Below are 27,806 nucleotides of genomic sequence, written 5' to 3' on the forward strand. Positions count from 1 at the left end.
ATTTGTACAGTAGTGTCTGTGTAGTGGATAGCCTGATTAGCATATTAGCATCATAAGCCATTGTCTTTATATAAAGTGCTATGCTATATTGGGGTCTTACCAGTTGTCCAAGTGTGACTGCTACCTCTTCAGCCCCCAATAGCTTTACCTTTTCAACCATCTTTTTTTCCCTATAAGGGGTTGTCTCATCAAAGACAACCCCTTTAATATGACAGACATTCTGATAAGTTGATTGCTATGACCTAGTGATTTGCCGTAAAGCAACTGTTATAGAGGCAAATGTAGTACTAAATCACAAGAAACCTTTTTAGTTAATTCTGCCTCACTGCACAGAACTACAACTGCATTCCTGAGTGAATTATTGAAGATACTGAAATCACATCTGCACTGCTCAGTACTGCTGTACACTGTCCTTTGATGTGATTTCTCTATCTGTGCTATTGAGACTTGTGGAAGAATAAATCCTGCTTTCTCCATGTGCCATGTATAGAAGACACAGCAGCGGTTCCTCCGACCAGCTCAGAGAGAACTGAGAATTAGAGATATAGCCTGCAGAGGGGAAGCGAGTGATAAATGCAGGATACAAGTCATAAAATGGTCAGATATAGTAGTATTCCTCATGTACACACATGACAGCTTATTCTGAAAAACTACCTGAAAGTGCAGTAATGCTTTAACTCTTTAGTTACTGAACTGATTTATTGTGGCTATCCAATACAACTTTTCTTTCCTCGCTTCCTCTTCTCACACACACAGACATCCTGCACAATTCAGCGGTATGTGTGATACTTACATGTAGGAAGCCACAAAATATAATATAATGAGAATTTACAATGATGGTTGTAACTCTTCCAGATATACAGAAACAGACGACTAAATGCATCACATTTATTAAGAGATGTACGCCTTTTAAAACCCCTTAGGGACCAGCTGTTTTGTACCTTAAAGGGGTTGTCCCACGAAACAAAGTGGGGTTATACACTTCTGTATGGCCATATTAATGCACTTTGTAATGTACATTGTGCATTAATTATGAGCCATACAGAAGTTATTCACTTACCTGTTCCGTTGCTAGCGTCCTCGTCTCCATGGTGCCGTCTAATTTTCAGCGTCTAATCGCCCGATTAGACGCGCTTGCGCAGTCCGGTCTTCTCCCTTCTGAATGGGGCCGCTCGTGCCAGAGAGCTGCTCCTCGTAGCTCCGCCCCGTCACGTGTGCCGATTCCAGCCAATCAGGAGGCTGGAATCGGCAATGGACCGCACAGAAGACCTGCGGTCCACCGAGGGTCAAGATCCCGGCGGCTATCTTCGCAAGGTAAGTAAGAAGTCACCGGAGCGCGGGGATTCGGGTAAGTACTATCCGTTTTTTTTTTTTAAACCCCTGCATCGGGTTTGTCTCGCGCCGAACGGGGGGGCTATTGAAAAAAAAAAAAAAAGTTTCGGCGCGGGACAACCCCTTTAAGGACCAGATACTTTTTAGGGATTTTACTCATGTGGTGGATTTACTGCCTTATTTTTTTTTTTCTTCAGCTACCAAAATTATTTTTACTGCGTTGTTTTTTCTGTGACATATGGGGCTATTTTTGAATTATATTTTTCACTGACTTTTTTCCTGTTTTTTAGTTTTATTGGGGTAAAAGCCAAAAAAACCTATTTTTTTAACATTTATATATTTTTTAAATTAGCAAATTTACGCTAAAATAAAGTATGGAAATGGGTTTCTCATTTTGTTTCTTACGTTTTGATATATAATATGTGTGGTTTTGGATTATAGGGCGCATACGGTGACAGTTTTGCTTCGGGTCATTTTCTTTTTTATATATTTTTATTTTATTCTGTAATTTTTTTAAACTTATTTATGTAACTATTTTTTTTATCATCTATGACTCCCCCGTGATGTCATATAAGACCTCTGGGGGTCATTCACATTGTCTTTTTTCATTCATTACACACTTTTCCATTGTAGCTGGGGCCACATCCACAAGAGCCTCAGTTTCAGGGGAAAACATCCCTGTATAGTGAGAATAGTCACTGGCAGAGCTGATTGGGGTCTGCTAGGACCCTGTAGCTCTGCTGTAACAGGGTGCAGCCGGCAGTCATGTGATTGCCGGGTCACGTAGTGGAAGAAACACTTCCACTTTCACTACTTAGTACATAGCACTGATTGAGCACTATGCACCCAGGAAAGAAGAAGGCAGAAGCGGTTAAAAACCACTTCTCCCTTCTCCTCCGGGTTCTCAGCTGTGACTAACTCTCTGCCATTAGGCTTCCCCCGTCTGTCTTTAGACCCCAGACTTCTGTCTTAAAACTGCAGGCCTTGGTTTCAGGCATTTGCTCTTGACCCTTGGACACTGGCTTCATGCCTAAGCTGTACACCCTCAGGCCCAGCTTCAGGCATCCGCCATAATTCCGCAGGCTCTGGCTTCAGGTCCCCACTAAACACACTCAGGCCCTGGCTTCAGGCTTTTGCCATACACCCTCAGACCCTGGGTTCAGACCTCTACCCTTTACCCTCAGGCTCTGGCTTCAGACTTTTGCTTTACACCCACAGTCCCTGGCTTAAGACTTATGCTCTATACTCTCAGGACCTAGCTTCAGGTCTCCACCCTATATTCTCAGGCCCTGGCTTCAGGCCTCTGCACTCCAACCTCAGGCCCTAGCTTCAGGCCTCTGCCCTCTACCCTCAGGTCCCGGCTTCAAACCTCCACCCACACACTCAGGCTCTGGCTTCACGCTTTCACCCTACACCCTCAGGCCTTTGCTTTAGGCTTTCACCCTACACCCTCAGGCCCTGGCTTCGGACTTCTGCCTTACAGTCTCAGGCCTGGGCTTCTGGCTTCCTCTCTATACTCTCAGGCCCCATCTTCAGGCCTCTGCCCTACACCCTCAGGCCCTGGCTTCAGGTTTTAACCCTACACCCTCAAGCCCTAGCTTCATGCCTATGGCCTACACCCTCAGGCCACAGCTTTAGGCTTCCAACCTACACCCTCAGGCCCCAGGTTTGGGCTTCCATCTCACACCTTCAGGCCCTGGCTTCAGGCTTCCCGCCTCTGCCTTCAGACTCTGATTTTAGACTTCCGCCTTACATCTGCAGGCCTGAACTTCAGGCCTTCGCCTTACACCCTCAGACCCTAGTTTTAGGCCTCCGCTCAACACCCTAAGGCCCCGGCTTCAGGCCTCTGCCATAAGGCTTACGCCCTCTGCCTTTAGGCCTCAGCTACAAACTTCCATCTTTTTTTTTTTTAATGTTTTTATTAAACAATTAAGAACATTTACAATATTATTTCTTTCAATGGCATCTTGAAAATCTTTGCATTACATCAAAATAGAATAGACTTCTGACATCTGCCAACCAATAATTACTTGGAGAAGTTCTTGATATATAATTTTCTTATTTTTATTATTAACAAACAGCATAAATTTTTGAAAAACTAGAATCAAGACCTGCCATGACAACCTTTTATTACGGGTCATCTCCTTTTCTTGTTATCTTGAATTAAATCATTCGTGGCTGCTGTCTGATCATAGAACAGACCCTTGCCTATCTGGCGCAGATTTTTGGGAAAAGGTACTGGGTCTCCCACGGCACCGTCACAACAGATGTGATACACCTAAACAGGAAAGTCTCCCAATATTATTTGTTCCTGAAACAGTAGAAACAGCTCCTTAGATTTTCTTTTACCCTCTGCGGTAACACCTGGACAAAACTTCCCCAAGTTGCAAAAAAATGACTGCACCATCTTTGCTTTAAAAAGTGACTTTTCGGCCCTGTCCATCTGGAACAAAAAGGCTAGTTTGTCTAAGAACAACTTAAGAGGGGGGGCTGTCGGTTGTATCCACATTTGTAGAATAGCTTTCAGCCCAGCCGCTGCCACAAGTGCAAAAGTCCAAGTATCCAAATATCGGCCAATGAGGACAGAAATTAGTTAGATGTGTTTTAGTGTACTCTTGGATTCTGGACCAGAAAGCTTGGATCCCGGGACAGGCCCATAGACTATGAAATAGGTTGGCGTTCGGGGCTCCACACTTAAAACAATTCGGGGTAGAGTAAATTCCCATTAGATGCCCTCTCACTGGAGTTAGGTATGATCTGTGAGCAACCTGTAATCTCATCTCCACAAATCTAGCCGAAGGTAGATATTTGTAGGACAAAGACATGGATTTCGAAATCATTTCAGGAGTAAGACTGGGGTTGTCCCCTGCCCACTTCCTCACTCCCGGGTCTATGTGGTTCCGTTCCAGCATATCCTTTATTGCTTGATATATTCTAGATATCCTTCCCCTCATTCCCACAGATTTGGACATCCACGTTTTGCCTGTTTGCGCCCAGTCGAACTCACGCAGCTGTGGCAATATATTCTGAATGTAGTGTCCGGCCTGTAGATATGAAAACCATGGTATTGATAATTCGGGATACTTTTGTTTCATTTCCTCAAGCGACAAAATGCGTCTATCCTTTCTGTGTAATAGTTTGTCTATTGAGTTAATTCCTTGAGTCCACCAGGAAAAGAAAATATTGTGGGGATGGTTGTCTTGAAAGTTTGGGTTATTGATAAGTGTGGTGATATCTGTGGGGAGGCATGGCTGTCTCTACGTAATCTGTTCCAGGTCTTCCAGGCCGCTAATATCAGGTGGCTATGTTTAGCCATTTCCAGAAGTTCCGTATATGGAAGATGAAGGATATTTTGCAGCTGTATTTGGCCTGACATTCTTTGTTCTAACAGGGTGTTGGTGAAGGTTGATTGTGAGTATATCCAGTCATGGATAACTCGGGCCTGTACTGCTAGATTGTAGTCCTGTATGTGTGGGAAGTTTATTCCTCCATTAACTCTGTGTTTTTGCAGTGTTTTAAGGGTGATGCGTGGTCTTTTCCCACCCCAAATAAAATTTCTGTAGAGATAATTGATTTTTTTAATGTCCTTTAGTTTTAGGAATATAGGTAAGGAATGTAGTATGTATAATAGGTGCAGAAAATCCGTCATTTTTAAGAGGTTTGCTCTCCCCAAAAAGGACAGTGTGACATTTTTCCATAGACTTAGGCCTTAGCCAGACGGGCGTTTTTAGCCGCGATTTGCGCATGCGCATGCGTCCGTCGATTTTATAAAACCATTGCTTTGCAATGGTATCGGACACATGAGCGCTTTTTATGCGCTCGTCCGATAAATTATAGAACAAAAAAATCGCAGATCGCACCTATCTGCGATTCCTGTTCTCTTCTGTATATGCGCTCAATGGGGCCGGCGGCAGCAGCGCCGACCCCATTGAGAACATATAGAAGACAAATCATTCTTCTCTGCCACAGCTGTAACATTGAAAGCAATGGGCTGCCGGCGTGCGTGGGGTGAATTGTCGGGAAGGGGTTAAATATATAAGCCCTTCCCTGCAATTCATTCTAAAATGTGTTAAAATTTAAAAAAATTGTATACTCACCTTTCCGCTGCAGCCGGAGTCCAGCCGCGGCCACTGTCAGTTCTCCTGAACTGCTTCTCGGCACTATTCAGCCGGCGGGGCTTTAAAATCCCCGCCTGCTGAATTATCTGCCTCTGATTGGTCACAGCCCTGACCAATCAGAGGCCGGTTTCACTCACACATCCATTCATGAATTCATGAATGGGTGAGTGACTGCTGCCTCTCAGCGCTGAGCCAATCAGGGGCAGGTCTGACTCACACCCCCTTCACACCCACTGCAGGACGGCCGCGCGGAGCTCCGGCTGCCGGGAGAAGGTGAGTATACAATTTTTTTTTATTTTTACACATTTTAGGATGAATTGCAGGGAAGGGCTTATATATTTAAGCCCTTACCGACAATTCATCCCGGGCTCGCCCGCAGCGCATTGCTTTAAATGGAGGCGGCTCTATTGCCGTATCCATTGAATGCAATGCGCTGGACAGCTCCGGCCCGTTTCTAATGAAACGCGGCTAGGAGCAGATTTTCGGGCGATTTGCGGGCGACTTGCGCGCACCGGTCACGCGATTTGCGGATGCGCATCCGTCATGCGATCCGCAAATCGCGCGAAAAAACGCCCGTCTGACTAAGGCCTAAGGATGCTTTTCAGTTTTTTTGTGTAGGGTTCAATGTTTTTTTTGTAAAGTTTAGCAGGATTTCTTGTGATTTGTACTCCCAAGTATTGTATAGAGTGTGTTTCCCACCAAAAGGGGTATGTTTTTATCCATAATGGTTTGGCTGGTCCCTTAAGCAGTGGAGCTTCAGTTTTGTCCAAGTTCAGGATATAGCCCAAGAGTTTTCCCACTTTTTCAATCTCTTCTAACAAGGATGTCAATGTTTCTTTAGGATTGCTAACCACTAGGAGTATATCGTCTGCGAAAGCCCCCAATTTAATTTCCATGTCGGCATATTGTATTCCCATAAATGATGTGGTTTTTGTTAGATGTCTAAGTAGCGGGTCTATGGATAGGTTAAAAAGCAATGGGGATAGGGGGCAGTCCTGTCTGGATCCTCTAAATAAATCAATAGCCGGGGTGTTGAGACCGTTAACTGTGAGAGTAGTGGTGGAGTTTGTGTGCGTCATACGTATCTAATTTGTGAAGGTCTGTCCAAAACCGCATCGCCCTAACACCGCATTCAGATATGGCCATGCCATTTTATCAAAGGCTTTTTCGGCGTCCAAGCTCACAAGCATTGCCACTGGGCTATTTGGGTTCTGCATGGCCACTGTCGCCACTATTGCCGCTCTGATGTTTTTTAAGGCGCTTCTTCCACGTGTGAAGCCTTTTTGGGACGGGTCTAGTATAGAAGGAAGGATGTTTTGAAGCCTATCCGCTAATATTTTGGACAGAAACTTATAATCACAGTTAAGTAAGACTATCGGTCTATATGAGTGTGGGTCAGTGGTATTTTTGTTGGGTTTGGGTAGTAAGATGGTTCTGGAAGTCCCAAAGTCTTCTATTTCCTTTCCGCTTACATATTTTGCATTATAGAGTTGGTCAGTATTGGCACTACGTCCGTTGTAACTATTTTATAATATTCCGCTGAAAACTCATCTGGTCCCGGTGATGTCTTCCCTGCTGGTGTTGCAATTACTTCCCGTACCTCCTCCTCCTGAATGGTGGCCTCTAGTAATAATATTTGTTCTTCCGTGAGTTTAGGTAAGCCCACTGTTCTCAAGAAATCTTGTATGTCTCGGGTGTTTGACGGTTCGGCTCTATAGAGATTCTCAAAATAATCATATAGAATCCGGCTCACCCCCTCTTGGCTTGTCACCAAGCTGCCTGTGTCAGGGTGTCTTAGAGTTAGAATTGGTTTATGTGATCGTCACTGCTTGGCTAGATTAGCTAATAGGCGTCCTGTTCTGTTGCCCCATCTGTAAAATCTGTTTTTTGTTAGTTGGGTCTGCCAGTGTGCTTGGGCATGTACAAATGCGTCTAAGAGGTGTTTCGCTGTCTGATAGGAGTTATCTCCCAGGGAATCAATATGTTCTTTTTGTGCTTCCAGCAGGGAGGAATGTAATGTAGTAAAATCTTCATGGAACTTCCTCTGCCTATGGCATATGTAGCTTATAATATGTCCCCGCATTACTGCCTTTGAGGCCTGCCAGAACAATGCTATGTTGTCCTCATGTTCTCTGTTATCATCCGCATAGCTGTTCCAGTGGAGTCTTAAATACCCCCTGAAATCCTCTGACTCCCACAGGAAAGTGCCACAGTCGTGTTAGCCTCCTGGGAGGGACCAGTTGTAGCTCCAATGTGACCGGCGCATGATCGGAGAGAACAGTTGGGTGGATTGTGGATTTGTGGTATTGATCAAAGAGAGTGTTAGATATTAGGAAAAAATCAATACGGTAAAAGAGTGGTGCGTATTGGAACAGCAGGTGTATTTTCTACTTGTGGTGTCTGTCAGTCTCCATGGGTTGCATAAGTGAAGTTGTTCTTTCACTCTATCAACGCTCGTGTGACTAGTGTTGGTTGCACAGTGGAGCCTGTTCGGTCAAGAGAGGCATCTTGTACTCCATTGAAATCACCCCCAATTATCATGTCATCATTTAAATATGGCTGTAGCAGTTCTATTAGTGCAGAATAAAATTCCTGTTGGTTAACATTAGGGGCATAAATATTCACTAGGCAATACGTTTGTGCTTCTATTTCAACTCTTAGGGCGCCTACCCACTTGCGTTGCCTATTTTCGTGCGTGAAAAACGCGGCGTTTTTCGCGCGTTTTTTGCAGCCCTCCATTGACAATCATGGGTGCATTAAAGGGGTGGTCTCGCGAAACCAAGTGGGGTTATACACTTCCGTATGGCCATATTAATGCACTTTGTAATGTACATTGTGCATTAAATATGAGCCATACAGAAGTTATTCCACTTACCTGCTCCGTTGCTAGCGTCCTCGTCTCCATGGTTCCGTCTAAATTCGCTGGCAGCTTGCTTTTTTAGACGCGCTTGCGCAGTCCGGTCTTCTCCATTCAGCACGAGCCGCTTCAGTGTGCTCCCCGCTACAGCTCTTCTGCGCATGCGCAGACGAGCTGTCACTGCTCGGGAGCGCGCTGAAGCGGCCATTCTGCACCATCCTCTGTTAGAGGAAGGTGCAGAAACTGGAGCTGCCCAGCGGAGAAGACCAGCCCAGCCCAGCCCAGCCCAGCAGCCCCGAGAAGCCTCCCAGGTAAGTGATGGGTCGGGGGGGGCTGCCGCTGCGCCGGGCTGCGCCGGGGGGGGCTGCCGCTGCGATGGGGGGGGGGCTGTCGCTAGGCCGGGGGGGCTGTCGCTGCGCCGGGGGAGCTAGCGCTAGGCCGGGGGGGCTGTCGCTGCGCCGGGGGAGCTAGCACTAGGCCGGGGGGGCTGTCGCTGCGCCGGGGGAGCTAGCGCTAGGCCGGGGGGGCTGTCGCTGCGCCGGGGGAGCTAGCGCTAGGCCGGGGGGGCTGTCGCTGCGATGGGGGGGGCTGTCGCTGCGCCGGGGGAGCTAGCGCTGGGGAGCCGGGGGCTAGCGCCGGTTACCTGCTGTCTGGTCGGCGGCTGCGGGGCGTCTGGTCGGCGGCTGCGATGCGTCCGGTTGCCATGGAGACACAGCTGGCGGCGTCTCGGGAGCGCGCACGTCGGGCTGCAGCGAGCGACTGGGAAAGAGCCGGCGGCCATCTTGAGGAAACTTTTATAACTTGCTGAAACGCTGGAACGGTAAGTACGAACCAGCTAGAAATGTCATTTACAGGGGGGCTTAGTAATGTGTGTTTAATGGGGGGGACTGGGCAAAAAAAAAAATTAACTGCTTCCTCGAGACATCTCCTTTAAGAGAAAAATAAGGAGACATATGCAACTGACAGTTCCTATGTGAAAAAACCCCACAAAATGGAAAAAAAACCCCAGATGGACAAGAACACATTCTATACTGATTGCTCTTGAGAAAAAACGCAAAACATCACAGGAAAAAAAATCGCAAGTGGGTAGGCACCCTTATTACTAGATACCTACCCTGTGTGTCGGCTATGGTATGTAGAATTGTGTGTGGCGTGTTTTTCTTGATTGAGATAGCAACTCCTCGGGCTGCTGATGTGTGTGAAGCTGTATAACACGCGTCAATCCATGGTGCCTGGAGGTCACACACTCCATTTTGTTTCTAATGAGTTTCTTGTAGATATATGATGTTTGGTTTGTGTCTTTTTAACCCTTTCCAATCCAATGTTGGGCCTGCCCCGACATCATCATTTCCCTCCACAGCTCCGATGTCGGGACAGGTCCGACACTGCAGTGCAGGAGTGCATCTGCACCCAATCATCAGACACATCGGATGCAGATGCACTCCTGCACTGATCCTCATCAAACACCCCCGAGGAGAAGGCAGAAAGGGTTTTTAACCCTTTCTTCCTTTTCCTTTACACATTACATAGCGCTCAATTAGCGCTATGTAATGCACAGAGATTCCGGCCGGCGATCATGTGACCGCCGGTGTTACCTGACCCCCAGCGGTCACATGAAAGCCGAGTCGGGAGCCTGCACAGTGGTGGGAATGCATTCTCCCTTCTGCCTCCCGGTCGGCGATCATGTGACCGCTGGGTGCCACCTGACCCCAGCGGTCACATGATCGCCGAGTCGGGAGGCAGAAGGGAGAATGCGGAAGACGCCGGACAGGTAAACAGGTCCCCCCACGGTGCAGTGAGCACCTGCACCCTCCTGAACTCTGTCAGTTCAGGAGGGTGCAGGGAAAATGTATTTTTTCTCATCCATTCTCCCCAGCTCCAATTTATTTGGAGCTGGGGAGAATGGATGACAAAAAATAAATGGATTGGAAAGGGTTAAGTGTGTAAGAACTTTTTTTCGTTTGACTGGTGTATTAAGTCCTGCTACGTTCCAGGATAAAAATCTTAGTGCTGTAGGTGTTTGGTATTCGTCTGTTCCTGTTTTTAAAGGCATAGTGATATGTATGCGTCAGATAAAATTACGTTCAGATGTGTATCACATTCATTGCCGCAGGTACAGCTGAGCCCTATACATGCCGTGCCATGGGGTCCCCACCCTTCCTTTACAAAACCAAGGTCTGGAAGCCAGGCAGGTCGCAACATAACCTAAAAAAATTCTAACAATAACAGTTAACTCAAACATCTATGTTAATCAGATACTTGTATTGCCACATCCACGTTAATTGGAGCGTGAGCTGAATAAGAGCCAGCACCAAATTTTCCATGCACCAAGCTAATTCTGCAATCTCTTCTAAGCGTAAATGCCCTCTAGCCTCTTCTGGGGTGTTGAAGAGGAGGGACCTGTTGCCTTCTTGAATTCGCAACTTTGCAGGTTAGAGCAGCTGGAAACGGGTATTTTTTTGTGGAGAATGTGGCATATTGGGGTAAATAGTTTTCTTTTCTGAGAGACTTCTGCGGAAAAGTCCTGGAATAGCAGGACTTCAGATTTCCACCCTACACCTACAGGCCCTGGCTTCAGATCTCTCCCTTTCACCCTCGGTCACCATCTTTAGGCCTCCATCCAAGACACTCTTAGGCCCTGGATTCAGGTCTTCACTCTACAGCCTCAGACCCTGGCTTTAGGCTTCCACCTTACACACTCAGGACTCAGCTTAAGACTTCCATTCTACACCCTCAGGCTCAAGCTTCAGGCTTCTGCCTAATATCCTCAAGCCCTGGCTTCAAGCCTCAGCCATTAGGCTTCCCCCTCTGCCTTCAGACCCTGACTTCAGATTTCTGCCGTACACCTACAGGCCTTGGCTTTCATGCATCTGCCCTTCACCCTTGAGCACCGGCTTTAGGTCTCCACCCTACATCCTCAGGTCCTAGCTTTAGGCCTCTGGTCTGGCTTTGGGCTTTCACCCTACACCGTCAGGTGCCATCTTTAGGCCTCTGCCCTACACCCTCAAGCCCTGGCTTCAGGCTTCCACCCTACACCCTCAGGCCCTGGCTTCAGGTCTTCAACCTTCATCCTCAGGGCCCAGCTTCAGGCCTATGCCCTACACCCTCAGGCCCTAGCTTCAGGCCTCTGGCTTCCAGCCTCAGGCACTGGCTTCAGTCTTCTGACCTACACCCTCAGACCCTCCTTCAAGCCTCCACCCTCTGTCCCAAGACCACAGCTTCAGACTTCCACCTTACACCCTCAGGCCGCTGCTTCAAACTTCTTTCTTGCACTCTCAGTCCCCAGCTTCAGGCCTCTGCCCTACACCCTGAGGCCCTTGCTTTACTCTTCCACCATTAGGTTTCCACCCTCTGCCTTCAGGCCCCAGCTTCAGACTCCTGCTTTACACCCACAGACCCTAGTTTCAGACTCCCGCCCTACACTCTCAGGTTCTCCTTCAAGCCTCCACCCTCTGCCCTCAGGTCCCAGCTTGAGACTTCCACCTTACACCCTCAGGCCCCAGCATCAAACTTACTTCTTACACTCTCAGGCCCCAGCTTCAGGCCTCCGCCATACAACCTCAGGCCCTGGCTTTAGGTCTCCAACATTAGGTTTCCACCCTCTGCTTTCAGGCCCCAGTGTCAGATTTCCACCGAACATCCTCAAGCCCGGGCTTCAGGCCTCTGTTATTAGGCTCCCCCCTCTGCCTTCAGACCCTCACTTCAGACTTCTACCATACATCCACAGGCCTTGGCTTCAGACCTCCGCCCCTTCACCCTTGAACACTGGCTTCAGGTCTCCACCATTAGGTTTCCACCCTCTGCCTTCAGGCCCCGGTTTCATACTTCCGCCCTACATCCACAGTCCCTGGCTTCAGGCCTCTGCCCTACACCCTTAGGTCCCAGCTTCAGACTTCTGCCCTGCACTCTCAGGCCCTCCTTCAAGCCTCCACCCTCTGCCCTCAGGCCCCAGCTTCAGACTTTCACCTTACACAGAGGTCTGTTCCTATCTGAAAAAGTCTGGTCAGAAACTCGCGTCAGGTGTCTATTCCCCAAATTATGGCGGAACTCTGGAGATCTTTGTACTCTTTATAGGTATTTAAAACTCTTTGCATTATCTGTGACATGTACTTTGCTTTTTCCACTTGGATGGTGGTTATACTAGAAATGCATTGATGGCTATTGCCCTGGATATACCGAATGATATACATCTATATTGATTTGTGTTATGCTCTCAGGGGCTCATATTATGTGGGACTTATATTATGTGTTATTGATTTAATGCGTTTTTTATACTTGTGTGTATTTCTGTGTCTTTTCTTTTCGGATGTATGACTTTTCTATATGTAGTAAATATATGTATTTTTCTAAGTCTTGCACTCCAGTTTGTTTTTCTTCTGTTTGATAAATACGATCAAGTGTATAAAAAGAAAACTAAAAGACTAAATGCAAAAACTGTATAAACTATCTGTACATCGCTGCGCTTAAAGAGAACCTACCAGCAGAAAGATCATTTTAAAACTGACACCGCAGTGTTATGCAGCAGGCATAGTATTATAAGACAAGCAGGCCACACAAGGTTGTACATAAAAGGTTCAATGAGCGAAAGTGAACAGTAATCGTTCGGTCTAAACGCAAGTCAACGACAAACGAGAATCGTTCGCTTTTCGTTCGGCGTTCATTTTATGCAGAACTATCGCTGGCTCATTCGCTTATTATTGTTCAGTCCCACTATGGCAGTGGTTTAAAACAATTTTTTTGCTGACAGGTTCCCTTTAATCATTGTGCCCTAGGCTGGGGCCTAGATTGCCTGCATGTGACCATGTTAACCATGAGGGTGTTAATCATGGCAATAACACTACTACGGTGTAATATAATCATTGAGATATATGGTCAAACCATGCCCCCATGTAGTGTTGAATGGCCTCACTATTTGCCGTCAATCGCCAATGACCACCATTGGTGGGCATGGTTTGGCCTCCTGCATTCAGCCTTTCCATGTGGATTCAGCCTTGTTCTTTCCTTTCAGGGCTGGATGAACGAGATGTTTTATTACGACCCTGAGACCTATCACCCAGCTCTCACCCACTCCGTGTTTGTAACACTTGAAGGTACAACCTTAAAACGTTCCTATCCAAAAAACAACCTGCCCCGGAGGTCTATCTATGGGGAAGAGATACCGGAGAATGTGTTTGTCAGTGATGAAACCAACACCATGGCCAATGCCCAGGTAAGGAATGGATTGACCACCAGAAATTAAACAGGGTTGACCAGGATTGGAAAAAACGTAGTTGCTTTCTTCCAGAAACAGCGCTAGACCTTTCTGCAGGTTGTGTGTGGTACTACAGCTCAGTTCTGATCACTTCAGTGGAGCCGATCTGCAATACTAGACACTTCCTTGTCTACTGAAGGCACAACAACTTAAACAGGGAAGGAGATGCCAGATGCCAACCTGAGATGCCAGCCTCTTCTTCAGGGCCTGATAGTAGTTGCAAGAACTCACTTTATGTTCCTTACTTTAGAATATTGTATAGTGGGGTCTACAATATCAATAATGATCTTCAGAAATACAGTATGGACCCCAACCCTATATACTTCTTTTGATGACCCAAACGCAGACATTCGTATATTATTCCAGCTTCTGGTTATGATTATCAACTCTTTTAGGTATTTCTGTATCCTGATGGACTGGCAAACAAGAGACTTTGGAACAAAAAATATCCCATCTGCATCCAGTTAAGTGATTCTGATGATCCGGAAGTTGAAAATGTAGAACCCGCAGGCATAGAAACTGACAGCGGAGAATTTCTGAGAAAGGATCCAGACGACTGTGAGAAGTCGGAGTGTAAAGCAAGAACATTATATCTGTTTGGAAGAACAGGGAGGGGCAAGGAGGAATGGTATCAAAACCTGGTGAGGGCCTCTCAAGGATCCATGACTGGAAAGCAAGATGCCAACATAAGTGACAGCAAGACAGGTAAGTGGCGGTAAGTACCTTCAAATGTCTTGAATTTTAAGAGATGCCCTTTGACTTGGACTTCTTGTTGTCTAGGGTCACAACCAAACCCTCTTTCCAGTCCATGCAGTTGGGGAGGCACAAGTAACAGCAGCATGGAGAGCACAGAGGATACTTCCCATCTGTTTAAACCAAAAGACTTGGCGGGGAACGTCCGGCAGAAAATCCTCTTGGACTATGCCACTTACATGTCCAAGTTCATCTCAACAGAGCCAACCAGCCCAGCCCAGAGCCCTCATCAGAGCGCTGCCAGCAGCCCCACCCCTCTGAAAAAGGTGATATAGTTAATCCGTGATGTCTGCAGATAATATGTTCTTTTTAATGCACTCCGTCTATAAGTGATGTAAGCTTAATTTGGTGTCTTTACATTCACCTAGATCTCTATGGAACAGTCCCTCTCAAGTATCCCCGATGTAAGCTGGGTCAATGCCTTCATTGGACGCATATTCTGGGACTTCTTGCGAGAGAAGTATTGGGAAGATGTAGTGGCCAATAAAATTCAGAAAAAGTTGACCAAAATCAAGGTAGGTTTGTAAGTACATTTACTCATAGGGAGAATGAGTTGGCCATTTGTTCTTAGGCAGAAAGTAAGGGTTAAGCCAAGTAAGTAGCTGTCTAGGGTGCCAAACTTTAGGCACTGAGTGTCGAAAGTGCATTCTAAAAAACCCTGCTTTGGGCACCAAGACAATTTTGTTTGTCCTACACAATGAGATTCTAAATACCACATGATGCCAAGGCCTATAGGGATATTTTGAGTCAACTAAAAAAATGCAGCAGCCAAGTGGCAACCATAGAGGTTGGTATCAGAGCACAACTGTTGTTGAAACCAGGCCAGTCTCCATCCATACAAGTCAATGGAGATCATCTACAGCTACAATGGTTGCTGATAGTTTCCAAAGAGGTTGGTAATGGAAAAAAAAGAACATTGCTGAATGTGAATTCAGTAAAAGTACTGTCATAGTCACACAGTACTGTATTCTTTTCAGGTGCACCAAGTGGCACAAGTAGCCATCAGATTCTGGCCTGTAGGGTAGGAAATATCTGTGTGGCAATGTTTATACATCTGTTAATATTTTATGTTCAATTTTTCATCCAGCTGCCAAATTTTATGAATGAACTGACACTAACAGGCTTGGATATGGGGACGTCACTCCCCCAGGTTCTCACTATCTCCACTCCAAGCATAAATGAAAGAGGTGAGTGATTTCCGAATACTCTATGGCATCTGTATGATAGAGCAGTGATTTCCAACCAGGGTGCCAGGAGAGACCACCATGGGTGCTGCCACACCACAGAGCTGTTTTGTGGGAACAAAGAAAAAATCATCTTTGCATCTAGCAGATGTGCCACAAATTAGGAACATCTGCTAGAAGTTATATCCTTGGAGCTGTCTGCTAGAGAGTAGCCTATCAGAGACAAGTATGGGAGTGGGTCCATAACTCGCTCAGAGAGTTTCACTGTCAGTACTGCCGTCTTCCTTTTGCTATGATAAGCGTAGAATAAACAGATCCACAGTGGAAATTTTCCACTATATCTGGACCCATCCTAAATTGGTAGGTGTTCCCTGAGAGAAACATTTTCTTTCAGGAGTTTTCCAGCACTACAAAGTTTGGGAAACACAGCCATGGAGGAAAACCCTATCCAGGGGCGTAACTAAAGGCTCAGGGGCCCGGGTGCAAACGTTCAACTGTTTCTCCCCCTCACTCCATCTGTACCCTTACCCAGAAACGAAACCTGAAAATTCGGGGCCCCAATGCAAAATCTTTAACAAAGCCCCCTAACTATACTGCTTTATTCATACTACTAGGCTCCCTATATGGAGAAAATAGGCCTTATGGCCCCCTAAGGATCCTTGGCCCGGGTGCAACCGCATCCACTGCATTCCCTATAGTTACGGCCCTGCCTCATACAGTAATGCCTATGGAGAGGAGGTTCAGCGTAGAATACCAAGATGTTCCACTAGACAGATGTAGTTAGGTGAACCCCTACAAGAAATTTGCTATGGACCCTTATCTGTAAAACTTTGCTCATCCCTTTGTCACTACAACTACTTAGTAGTTACAGGCCCAGTCTCAAGAAGATACCCATGAATAGACCGCTGACATCCAAGGAACAGAAAGCAGATCAGAGCATCTATTTATAATGCACGCAGCTCTGGAGTGAGCGCATTACATTCTCATTAGACTCCTCATCTACAGAACAATGGAAGAGGATGCACATTTTATGCATCATTAAGTTCTGTTCTCGGAAGACGATCCTGAAGAACTGAAAATAGTCAAAAATGGGCACTATAATAAAATTCCTTTGATCCAACATCATTAATAGGTACCAGATTATGATATATAACAGATTATTGGGTGGATATAGAAAACTCACTTGTCAGGATAAAACACAAAGAGGGAATTTCTAAAGATTGGCGATTCATATGCTGGTCTTAAAATGATTTTCCCACTAAAGACATTTATGCCCTATCCACATGATAGGAGATAAGCATCTGATCACTGGGGATTCTACCGCTGGGACACCCAGCGATCCTGAGAATGCCCTATATGAGTAGAGCAACAGTGCACATCAGTGACCACCACTTCATTCACTTCTTTTTTTTTTTTTTTTGAATAACAATTTTATTGAGTTTTTACAACATAAAGTTTCATACAGGCCGGATTGCAATGATACAGCTGATATCAGTAAGAATTCTTATCCTAACAAAGGCACTATTAACGGTCTTACAGTTCTCATTCCTGCTGCAATAACCTGCATTCTTTGCTTTCTGTAACAACAATAAACTGTATTGAACAAAAAATTTTTCTTTGGACCGTATTATTTGCTCCAGTAACGTCCAGATAGTGGGGTTGCTGCCTACGGGTGAGCCCATATATCTAGCTGCACTTGCTCGGTTGGCATCGGTCCACTGCGGTCGAGCAGCTTCGTTTCACGGTCTGATGTAATTAACTATACATTAGGAGGCTACCCGATACATCATGGCAGCCTTCGTTCTGTATAAACATATTGCGCATCGTAACATAAATGGGGGGGGGGGGGGGTGGGAGAGAGGGGGTAGGGGGGCGGGGGGTGGGTGGTTCTTAGGGTTTGTACTTGGGGTTAATCACCTCGTTCTTACTTTGTAGTCGTTGTGTCTTTCGGGGGAGTAAGGTGCGTGTGTCGGTTGTGACCGATATAGCATGGGTGCTCCCCGCCTGTGCCAGCCTCCGCGCCGGTTCCAACGTCCGGGGCCTCTTTCCCGGCAATACCCGGGTGTTTGCTTCAGTGTTTTAGGTGTGGCTGTGAGTGGGAATACTCCGCCTTTAGACCCATGGGTCTCTCATCATCTCACGTCTTAGTCCAGGAGGACTCCAGAGATTGTGGGCTGAGCTACTCTAAGGTATTCTCTTCCACAGCTCCCATTCCTTTATGAATTTGTCTCGAGTGTTGGTTTTCCAACTCGTTAGTTCCTCCAGGTTGTATAATAAGTCCACCCTGTCTCTCCACTGTGCTGCGGTTGGGGGGGATTTTTGTAGCCACATGGTCGGGATTAGGGCCTTCGCGACGTCTAACAGCAGGGCAATGAGTTTGTCTTTGAGGGGGTGGAAATTGTCTGACGGTTTCCATAGGAGTACCAATTCTGGTGTTAGTTTTAGATTTGGTTTTACGGTTTTGATTAATTCCTCAATGTCCTTCCAGAACGGGCCTAGTGCTGGGCAATCCCACCAGATGTGTTTGTATGAGCCTGTCGCGGCGTCACACCTCCAACACCTCTCGTGGGGGGCTAGTTTATGTGTGTATAGCCATTGAGGAGTTCTATACCACCTTGCTAGTATCTTGTAGTGGCTTTCTTGTAGGAGCACGCAGGGGGATAGTCCAAAGGCTAGTCTAAGTATGATTTTTGTGTCCTCCGCCGAAATTGTGGTGTTAAGTTCGCGTTCCCACGAGCTAAGGTAGGCAGGCTTGTACCCCTTGGAGGGTGAGATGTACTTTTTTTGGAGGTTCGCGATGACCTTGATTTTTGGTGCCCCTTCTAGGTAGAATTTTTCGAACGGTGTTGCGGGTCTGGTTGATCTGTAGTTTTTAGCGAAGTCTTCTATTGTTTTAGTGACCTGGACTTTTTGTAGAAAAGGGATATTTAGGTCGGGGGCTAAGAGGTGGATGGCCTCTCCGGCTCCTCGATGCACTATGGGTTGCAGGTCGCCCAATTTGATTCCTGCGAGTTTCTCCCATACGCTCCTAGACGCCGGGTCTGGTGCGATACCCAGTAGTTTGCCCAGCGTGTTTAATGGGGTGACCGGGGAGGGGATAGGGGCTATGGTGGGTCTCAGTATATCCCAGGTCTCGCAGGGGGCTCTCAACAGAGGGTTAAAACCCTTGGAGCTATAGCGGTGTCTAGAGGGGTGCCAGAGGTCGTCTAATGTGGTGTCGCCATGGGAATGTCTAGCTAGTTGTGGCAAGAGGGGGTCTCTTGCTGGGTGGACAAGGTCCAGCCAGTAGCTGAGTTGAATAGCTCTGTATATGTCGGGGACGTGCGGCAGGTCGATGCCCCCCTCTCCTCTCCTCCTGATGAGTAAGGTGTGGGCTATGCGCGGTCTCTTCTGCCTCCAAATGTACTGAGAGAAGAGTCGCCGAAGGGATTGAAAGAAGGACCCGGGTATATGGATCGGGAGCATGCGCATTTTGTATGTTATGATGGGAAGGACGTATGATTTGACAATATTTTTTCTTCCGAACCATGAAATGTAAGGTAAATCATAAGTTCGTAGAATGTTTTTTATTAGTGAGAGAAGAGGCTGGAAGTTGGATGTGTATAGGTTTTCAATCCTTTTGGTAATTTTAATGCCCAGGTAGTCTATGGCGTCTTCCGTCCATGTGAAGGGGGAGTTGGACTTTAGGGCAGTGCTAAGTGTCCGTGGGATCGATACGTTTAAAATGGTCGATTTCGAGTAATTTATTTTGAAGTCCGATATGGTGCCGAATGATTCCAGCAATGAGATCAGTTTGGGGATTCCTGTCGCTGGGTTAGTTATCATAAACATAATGTCATCCGCGAAAGCGGCTGTTGAGAATGACTGTCTTCCTGCTGTGATCCCTCTTATTTCTGGGTGTGCTCTGACTGTGTGTAGCAGTGGTTCTAGGGCCAGCACGAACAGTATCGGGGAAAGCGGGCACCCCTGTCGGGTTCCATTGTGAATCCCGAATGCGGGTGAGAGGATATTATTAATCCTCAGCCTCGCGTGTGGGTTGCTATATAAGGAGAAAATTGCCGATATCCAGGCTCTGGGGAAGTTGTAGTTGGCTAGGACCCTTTCTAAGTATATCCAATTTACCCGGTCGAACGCCTTTTCGGCGTCGGTCCCTATTAGTGCCAGTGGGATTTTTTGGGTTTGGGCTAGTCTTATTGCGTGCAGTATTCTATGGCAGTTGTTCTTTCCCTCCCTTCCCTTTATGAATCCTGTTTGTTCCTTGTGGATCAATGTGGGGACGATGTCTTCCATCCTCTTGACCAGGAATTTTGCCCATAGTTTCATGTCGTGGTTAATGAGTGAGATTGGCCTATAATTTGAACAGGACGTGGGGTCTTTGTTGTCTTTGTGTATGAGTGTGATGTGTGCCTCGAGGGCTTGCTTAGGGAGTTCTCCTCCTTGTAGTAGGGAATTAAATAGTTCTTTTAATTTGGGGGCAAGAATTGGTTTAAAGGACTTATAATATCTATCTGAGAAACCATCCGGCCCCGGACTCTTGCCCGAAGGGCTTGAGTCAATTAGCTCCTCGACTTCTTGGTCTGACGCTGGTGACATGAGAGCTAATGCAGATGTCTCATCAAGTTTTGGAAGGTTTATTGTACGCAGGAAAGAATTTATTCTTTCTTTTTGTAGGTCTTGGTCTGCTGGGTTTGGATGGTCCCTCAGATTATACAGTTTAGAGTAGAAAGCGTGAAAGACATTGGCTATGTCTTGAGAATTGTTGGCTATCTTTCCCGTCTGGTCTTTTATTGTGTTGATGTGGTTTCTTGTCTGGGATTTTTTGAGTAGGGCTGTCATGTATTTGCTGCCCTTATTGCCCTGGATATATACTGATTGTTTGAGGTGTAGGTGTTTTCTATTAAATCTAGAGCGTAAAAGGCAGCCCAGCTCTCTCCTTTTATCTGTTAATTCATCTAAATTTCTTTTTTTGAGTGAGAGTTTGGCTATTCTTTCTAGTTTTGCTATTTGAGAGAGAAGGGTGTCAATCTCTTGGTGTTGTTGTTTCCTAGCTCTCGCTCCCAGGGCGATGAGTAACCCCCTCATATAGGCCTTGTGGGCCTCCCAGACTATCGGGACTTTTGGTGCGGCCTCGCTATTGATCTGGAAGTACTCCTCTAGGAGTTCCGTGAGCTTAAGCCTGTCCTCTTCTTTGTCTAGCAGTGTGTTGCTCATGCGCCACGTCCTCTCTCCCGGGCCCTCTGAGGAGATTCTGACATCTATGTGGATAGGCGCGTGGTCCGAGATCGAAATGACCTCGATTTTAGTGTGTCCTACTTGCGGCAGAAGGGAGTTGGAGATAAATAGATAATCGAGTCTTTGATAGGACTCATGAGGTTGCGAGTAGTGAGTATAGTCTCTGGTCGTGGGATTAAGCATGCGCCATGCATCCGTTACACCCAGCTCCTCTAGTTCCTTAATTAGTCTACTTAGGCGCCCCTGCGAGACCCGGGATCTGCCCTTAGAGGAGTCGAGAAGGGGATTAAGGGTTACGTTTAGATCACCGCCCAATATAATTGCACCGGTGGCGAATTCTCTTAGGATTTTTATTTGTTTAGTGATCCACTCCGTTTGGTGGGTGTTTGGGGCATAAAGGTTTGCTATTGTAAGTTTTACTCCGTTAAGGGTGCCTTTTATGAATAGGGACCTGCCCTCCTCATCTGAGTATTCCGCAAGGGTCTCGAAGTGCACCGTCTTGTGGAACAAGATCGAGACCCCCTTGGAGGCAGAAGTGGGATGGGAGCTGTGGAAATGCTGTGCGAATTGTTTCCCTGGTAGTGAGAAAAGTCTGTCCCCCTTGATATGTGTCTCCTGTAAGAGGAGGATTTTTGTGTTGTATTTTTTTAGGAGTTGGGAGATCCCATACCGTTTTCTCGGTGTGTTGAGGCCCCGGACGTTGAACGACGTACATCTCAGCTCCTCCATCGGCGGCGCAGGCTGCGGAATGTTGCTGGTCATCTGTAAAGTAAGGCAAAAAATTTAGGACTGAAGTAAAGTGGTTTGATGCGGGGTCTAGGCGTTGGTCTCTGCAATGCCTTCAGGTAGAGGCGGTCTGGAGGTTATAACCAAAGTGCTCTGTGGTCGGCTAGGTTGGTTTCCGGCGCCCAGACCACACAGGCGAGATGTGTGGCTAGTTGGTTTGGGAGTGGGTAGGTAAGACTGGGGTGGGTAAGAAGGTTTGGGGTAGAATTTACTAAACAGTAATAATAACAACAATAGACAGGTTGGTTCCTCTCTGTATGTGAGAGGGCTGTAGGCGAGAGTCAGACTATGGTCTGCTCCCGTCCGTCATTTGGGGTCGGGGGTATTTGTAATAGGATTTAGTTTTAAACAGGAAAAAACTTGCCTGATCTGGATGAGGCAAACAAGCACCCATTATAAGAAGGGGTAGCAGTAATTATTATGCTTTTTTGGGAAGCAAGGTAGAATAGACAAGGCGGGGGCCATAGTGTCATGGTCCCTAGTTGGTGAGCCCGAGAGGAGGGGGGGGGGCCCAGGACAGCGGCGGGTTCCCCCGGGCTTTCCCTCAGACGGGGACCGTTCCTCAGCGGTTCTGGAGATGGTGATGCATGCGCCCTATGTTGGACTCCTCGGGCGTAGGTGCCGCTGTGGTCTCAGTTTGCGGGTAATGTGGGGAGTGTGCGGCCCGCATTCAAGGGTCGTTTTCTGTGTCTTCCTCCGTGGGCTTCTTCTTGTGCTTATTTCTGAGGGAGTTTGCATGGGACACCACCCTCCAGTTTTCTGTGTCTGGTAGCCGGGGTAGGGCAGGAAGATCCGGCAGGGGGAGCCAGCTTGGAAGGTTTATCGGCTCTAAGTCCAAAAGTCGCCAGCTGCTCTTCAGGTCCTCCGGTGTTCTTATGTTGATCCTTTTGCCTTTGTGACTTATCCCCAGGCCAAAGGGGAATAACCACGCGTACTTAATGTTTTTGGCTTGCAAAGCGTCCAGTAGTGGTCTTAATAGCCTTCTCTTGGCCAAGGTGGTGGGGGATAAGTCCTGGTATAATTGGATCGCGGCCCCTGCGTATTGTAGATCGCGTCGATTTCTCGCTGCATCCAGGATGGCCACTGCATCAGGAAAGGCCAGCAGTTTGCAGATAAGGTCTCTAGGGGGGTCCCCTGCTGCTGGTTGCGGGCGTAGGGCTCTGTGCACCCTCTCTATCCTCATCTCCTTTGCTCTGTCTGAGCCCACTAATGAGGCGAAGATCTCTAGGGTCACTTTTGTGAGGGCTTCCGCCGCCCATGACTCAGGCACCCCTTTAATACGCACGTTGCTTCGCCTGCTTCGATTCTCCAGGTCTTCCTGCATAAGGAGAGACCTGTTGAGCTGCTGGTGCTGTGCCTTTAAGATGTGCTCCATCTCCAGTGCGTGGGAGGTGATGGTTTCTGAGGTGCTCTCCAGCTCTTCCACCCTCCTCCCCATGTGCCTCATTTCTTCTTTAATGCCCGTCAGCTCTGACAGGACTGGGCTCAGGGCGCTGGATATGAGCTCCCTCATGAAGCTTTTTGATACCACGCCGTCCTCTTCTCCCTCCGAGGATGACTCACCCTCCCTCACTGTCGGCGGTGCTGTGGCTGCTGCGGGCGCCATCTTGCCTGAGGAGCGCGGGGAACTCGTGGTGCGCTCCCTCAGGTACCTTTGCATGTCGGCTTGTCCGCGCGCCGGTCGGGGGGTGCTCAGCTGGTCTCCGCTTCTCTCTCTATTGATTTTGCCCATTTCTGTGTAAGATCGCTGCTGTGAGATGCTTGCAGGCTTGCCTCGATGCCGGAGCTGTCTCACTACACGGCCATCAGTCTCCGCGGTCAGGCTCTCCACTTCATTCACTTCTATGGGATGGAATACAATCAATCCACTCAGCAATCTTTCTCCGACCTATAGAAGTGTATGGAGTTGTGTTCACGTATATGCACCACCTCTACATTCACATGGGCATTCGGGGTCTGCCGTTCTTATGATTGTTGGAGGTTATAGCAATTGGACCCTCAACTATCAGACATTTAGTCCCTATCCTGTGGATAGGGAATAAATGTCATTAAAGGGAAACTCACTTTCAGCTAAAGTACACTGAAGGGAGATGCAGCAAATTTATTAAGAGGTTCATTCTATAAGCCGGTATAGATTTGCTTTATAATTTACACTAGTTTATGGCATAATTTATAAGAAATATATTGGTTCTGCCCCTTCCACTAAGCCACGCCCACTGTTTGAAAACTAGCTAGAGCAATGGAGAGACAGAAACGATTATTTTCACAGATAAGACTTGCACTAAAAGTTCTCACTTTTTTATACTAAAAAAACTGGTGTGCATCTAATAACAAATTCTGCCCTAAATCTGTCACTTTAATCAGAGAAACTTCCCAAAACTTCTTCAAAGCTTTAAAAATTTGGCACTATATTGCCGTTCTGCGCACCAAAAGAATGCCAGATTATTGAATTTTACATATTATCAGATGTCTGATTTAGCTAACTTCATTTTGTATATCAAGCGTTACCAAAGTAAGATCTTCTATGGTGCAGTTCTGGACCAATATCAATCACTGAGTAGTGTAATCACGCCAATCTGAAAGAGGTTTCATTATTTCATCTAATAAGGGAATTTATTCTATTTATTTACTTCCACCATTAAGTTGTCCAGAGTTGGATTTTGTACAAGTTCTGAGTTGTATGTGCAGAATCCAAGCCAGACGCGCCAAAGAACAGGAGAGCACAGGGACTGCAAGATGGATACCATGGGTGGCTCTGTAGTCTCTCTCAACAATGGCGGCAAAGGTGTCCTGCTGAGTTGCCGCACAGTGGCACAAATAATGGATAAATAATGATAATGAACGGTGGTTTGTCATGTGACGCCAGCACTTCACCCAGAACTGTCAGAGTTAATGGTGGGTTAATAATTTGACACAAGTCCTGGTAGCTTTTAGAAGTAAACAGGAAGTGCACAGTTTATTTAAGCTCTTAAGTACTCAACAGAATACAACAATGGCAGTTTTGAGCAGAGCAATTAATCTGGTAGTAGACAATAAAGTGTAAGGCCTCGGTCACACGACCGTTTTTTGGTCTGATCTGCAGACGCGCTTGCGATCTGCAGATCTATAGACCAAATGCATCCCAATGGGATCGGTCACAGGTCCGCTTTTTATGCGGATGTGCGATCAATTATAGCACACAACGATTCGCAGAACACGCCTATCTGCGTTCTGCGCATCGCTGTGTTCTATATATGCACTCAACGGGGCCGGCGGCAGCAGCGCCAACCCCATTGAGAACATATACTAAAGATCGTTCTCCTCTGCCACAGCTGTAACAGCTGTGGCAGAGAAGAACGATGTTCGCCCATTGAATTCAATGGAGCCGGCAATACAGCCAGCTCCATTGAAAGCAATGGGCTGCCGATGAGCGCAGGATGAATTTTCGGGAAGGGCTTAAAAATATAAGCCCTTCCCTGAAAATCATCCTAAAATGTGTAAAAATAAAAAAAAATGTATACTCACCTTTTCCCAGCAGCCGGAGTTCAGCTATTGAATGACAGCTGAGAGCTGCCTCTGATTGGTCCCTGCGCTCAGCCAATCAGAGGCAGCACTCACTCACCCATTCATGAATGGGTGAGTGAGAGCTGCCTCTGATTGGTGAGGGCTGTGACCAATCAGAGGCAGCCCATTCAGCAGGCGGGGATTTTAAATCCCCGGCTGCTGAATACTACACAGAGCAGTTCAGGAGAACTGCCGGCCAGACGCGGCTGAACTCCGGCTGCTGGGAAAAGGTGAGTATACATTTTTTTTAAATTTTTACACATTTTAGGATGATTTTCAGAGAAGGACTTATATTTTTAAGCCCTTCCCGAAAAATCATCCTGCGCTCGCCGGCAGCCCATTGCTTTCAATGGAGCCGGCTGTATTGCCGGCTCAATTGAATTCAATGAGCGAACATCGTTCTCCTCTGCCACAGCTGTGCAGTGTGGGGCGGTTTCACTGAAAACGCTGCTAGGTGCAGCTTTTTCAGTGAAATCGTCGGCCCCGGTCATGCGATTTGCGGATGCGCATCCGTTATGCGATCCACAAATCGCGGGAAAAAATGCCCGTGTGACCGAGGCCTAATACAGTTGAATCCTGAGCGAACACAGTTCTATCTTCAATGCTCTCTCTATATGACGTGAAGTGACACAGTAAAAGTTCCCACAGGCTGCTTATCTGTTGGGCTTACTGGAAAGTTATTGCTGCAGTTTTAGGAATGAAGAGTTTTGTGGACCTCTTGATTATCCCTGGTTCTTGACTTCACCGGGTTTTTGTGTAACTCACTATTTAAGTGGACTGGGTCCCAGATTATCTCCTACTCACTGCTGGCAGGTTAGGGAGCTGAAAAATTCTAGCTTCCCTGCTGGAAAATCTCGTGTTGTAGCTGGTCACTCTTCTGACCTCCTCCTGCATGTCCTCCAATGCCGACTCTCCAAGCAGACTCTCCTCTAACTCCTCCTTCACTTTCTCTCTTGTTCCCACACTTTCTCTCCTCTCCTCCCCCTCAGCATGCTGGCTCACTATACAGTTTCCCGCTCTGAGCTCTCACCACACCCCTTGACCAATCAGTGAGGGCATGACATACAGCCAATAAGCAGCCAGCTGTTGCTAAGCTTTTAACTTAGGATGAAGGGGAAAACAAGGTTTCTCCAACGTATGGCGCTTTCTATGTCTCCTGGAAGCACATAGCAAAGTGTAACAGGACTATGAATGTGTGGCTATTCTAGAGGACCCTCTGGACCACTATATATAGCGCCATCATATGGCATCCACAGATGTCTGTAGTGTCCTTCTGTACCACTATATGGCTCTGATTTTCATATGGAGGCATACGGAGACATGGTATATCTCATTGAATTCCATGCTATAGAGGCATGCTAACCTGAAAGAGTAATATATCTCTTTAATAGGCTGCCATACAGAGGCACACATAGTTTCTGGAATATTGGAAGGTTAGACACTATGCACTATGGCGTGGGCATTCCAGGACTGATACAGTATTTGGTTCCAGTCCAGTGAGAATAAGCATGTTATTTTTAATCTTGCCCGGTTACTGCCAAGTTGCTGTCATCCCACCTCTACCCACATGTTCCTGTGTAGTGTCACATGATGAAAATAAAAAAAATATCTCTCGCCTGGACTATGATGATCTTGATAGCCCAATCCATTGAGTGACATTACAGTTCAGATGCCAAAGCTCTTCTCCTTGTGCCATTTGAGGGATTAGTCAGGAGCAGCTGTTGCCGCTGGCAAGGGACGGTACCATGTGCTCAATGTTAACTGCAGCAATTAAACAACGTTATGAGAAAGAAAGTCATTTTAAGGAGACCACTGCAAAGTACAAGCTGAAAACTAAGCTCAGGATTATCCCCAAAGTACTGTTAGTCCCCAATCATCTTCAAGTTTACATGGGATGGGAAGCAATGGCAGTTGTGTCAGGGAGGAGTTAGAAAGGAAGCAAAGATTTTAGTTATTGTTAGTTTTCTTTGTTGCATTTAGAATTACCATATTTGACATTTTCCTACCATTGTAGTACTGAACCTTCTATACCCTGAATGTTCTTTAACTTAAAGGCTATGGAAACCTTTGTGCGTGAAAAATCAATACTGATGTCTAACTAAGCAGAAAAAATGATGTACTTTTGTGTTTTTTGCTTTTGACTTTTTGCTCTGATGCATGTGAAAAAACATGATACTTGCTTTGCCTCAAGTCCTCTACTGAGATTTGTGGCTGGGAGGGCGTTTCTCCCTCCAGACTTATTGCAGGTTATTTATCCTATTTTACTACTTATAACTTGGAGTGAATGTAATAAACAATGACATATAAACATTTCAGAGACAGCAATTCTCTGGGTGGAATACTCACATTACAAATGACTATATGCTGATTTCTTCCTGTCACTGCAGAAAACCCCTGAATGGTCGTTTCTCACAAATCCCTTGCTGTGTAATGTGCCTGCCTCCCAGCATGATCCTTCTTGCTCAGGAGAGCAGGCTATGGGAGCCACTGAAAAGCAGCCCTCAGTTTACTCTCACTGACTGATTTTGCTATTCTGCCAATTTTCCAGTCTGCAGTATTTTGGGAAAAAATGCAAGCATAGAAACCAAATGATCAGCATTTTTTAATGAAAACCAATTACAAAAAGTTTTCAATTCCAAAGACATATTGATTAAAGAAAAAAAGGAGTGTGAAGATGTACATAGCCTTTAAAGTGTTATCATTTAACATTTGTGTTGCCTTGGTCCACCTCTAGAGGGAGCTCACTGAAT

The 27,806-nt window shown here is 46.6% G+C and overlaps 1 protein-coding gene across 1 annotated transcript in view; it reads left to right on the forward strand.

The window, feature by feature from the left end:
• The window catches only part of LOC136576968 (testis-expressed protein 2-like), a 65,060-nt gene that overhangs the window by 15,814 nt on the left and 21,440 nt on the right, over positions 1-27,806 (forward strand). The window contains exons 3-7 of the mRNA XM_066576641.1: positions 13,316-13,516; positions 13,954-14,263; positions 14,339-14,577; positions 14,680-14,826; positions 15,399-15,498. Coding sequence (XP_066432738.1) covers positions 13,316-13,516; positions 13,954-14,263; positions 14,339-14,577; positions 14,680-14,826; positions 15,399-15,498 — 997 coding nt within the window. The remainder of the gene's footprint in view (positions 1-13,315; positions 13,517-13,953; positions 14,264-14,338; positions 14,578-14,679; positions 14,827-15,398; positions 15,499-27,806) is intronic.

The sequence above is a fragment of the Eleutherodactylus coqui genome, chromosome 8 (assembly GCF_035609145.1).
Source record: "Eleutherodactylus coqui strain aEleCoq1 chromosome 8, aEleCoq1.hap1, whole genome shotgun sequence".
Classification (NCBI taxonomy): domain Eukaryota; kingdom Metazoa; phylum Chordata; class Amphibia; order Anura; family Eleutherodactylidae; genus Eleutherodactylus; species Eleutherodactylus coqui.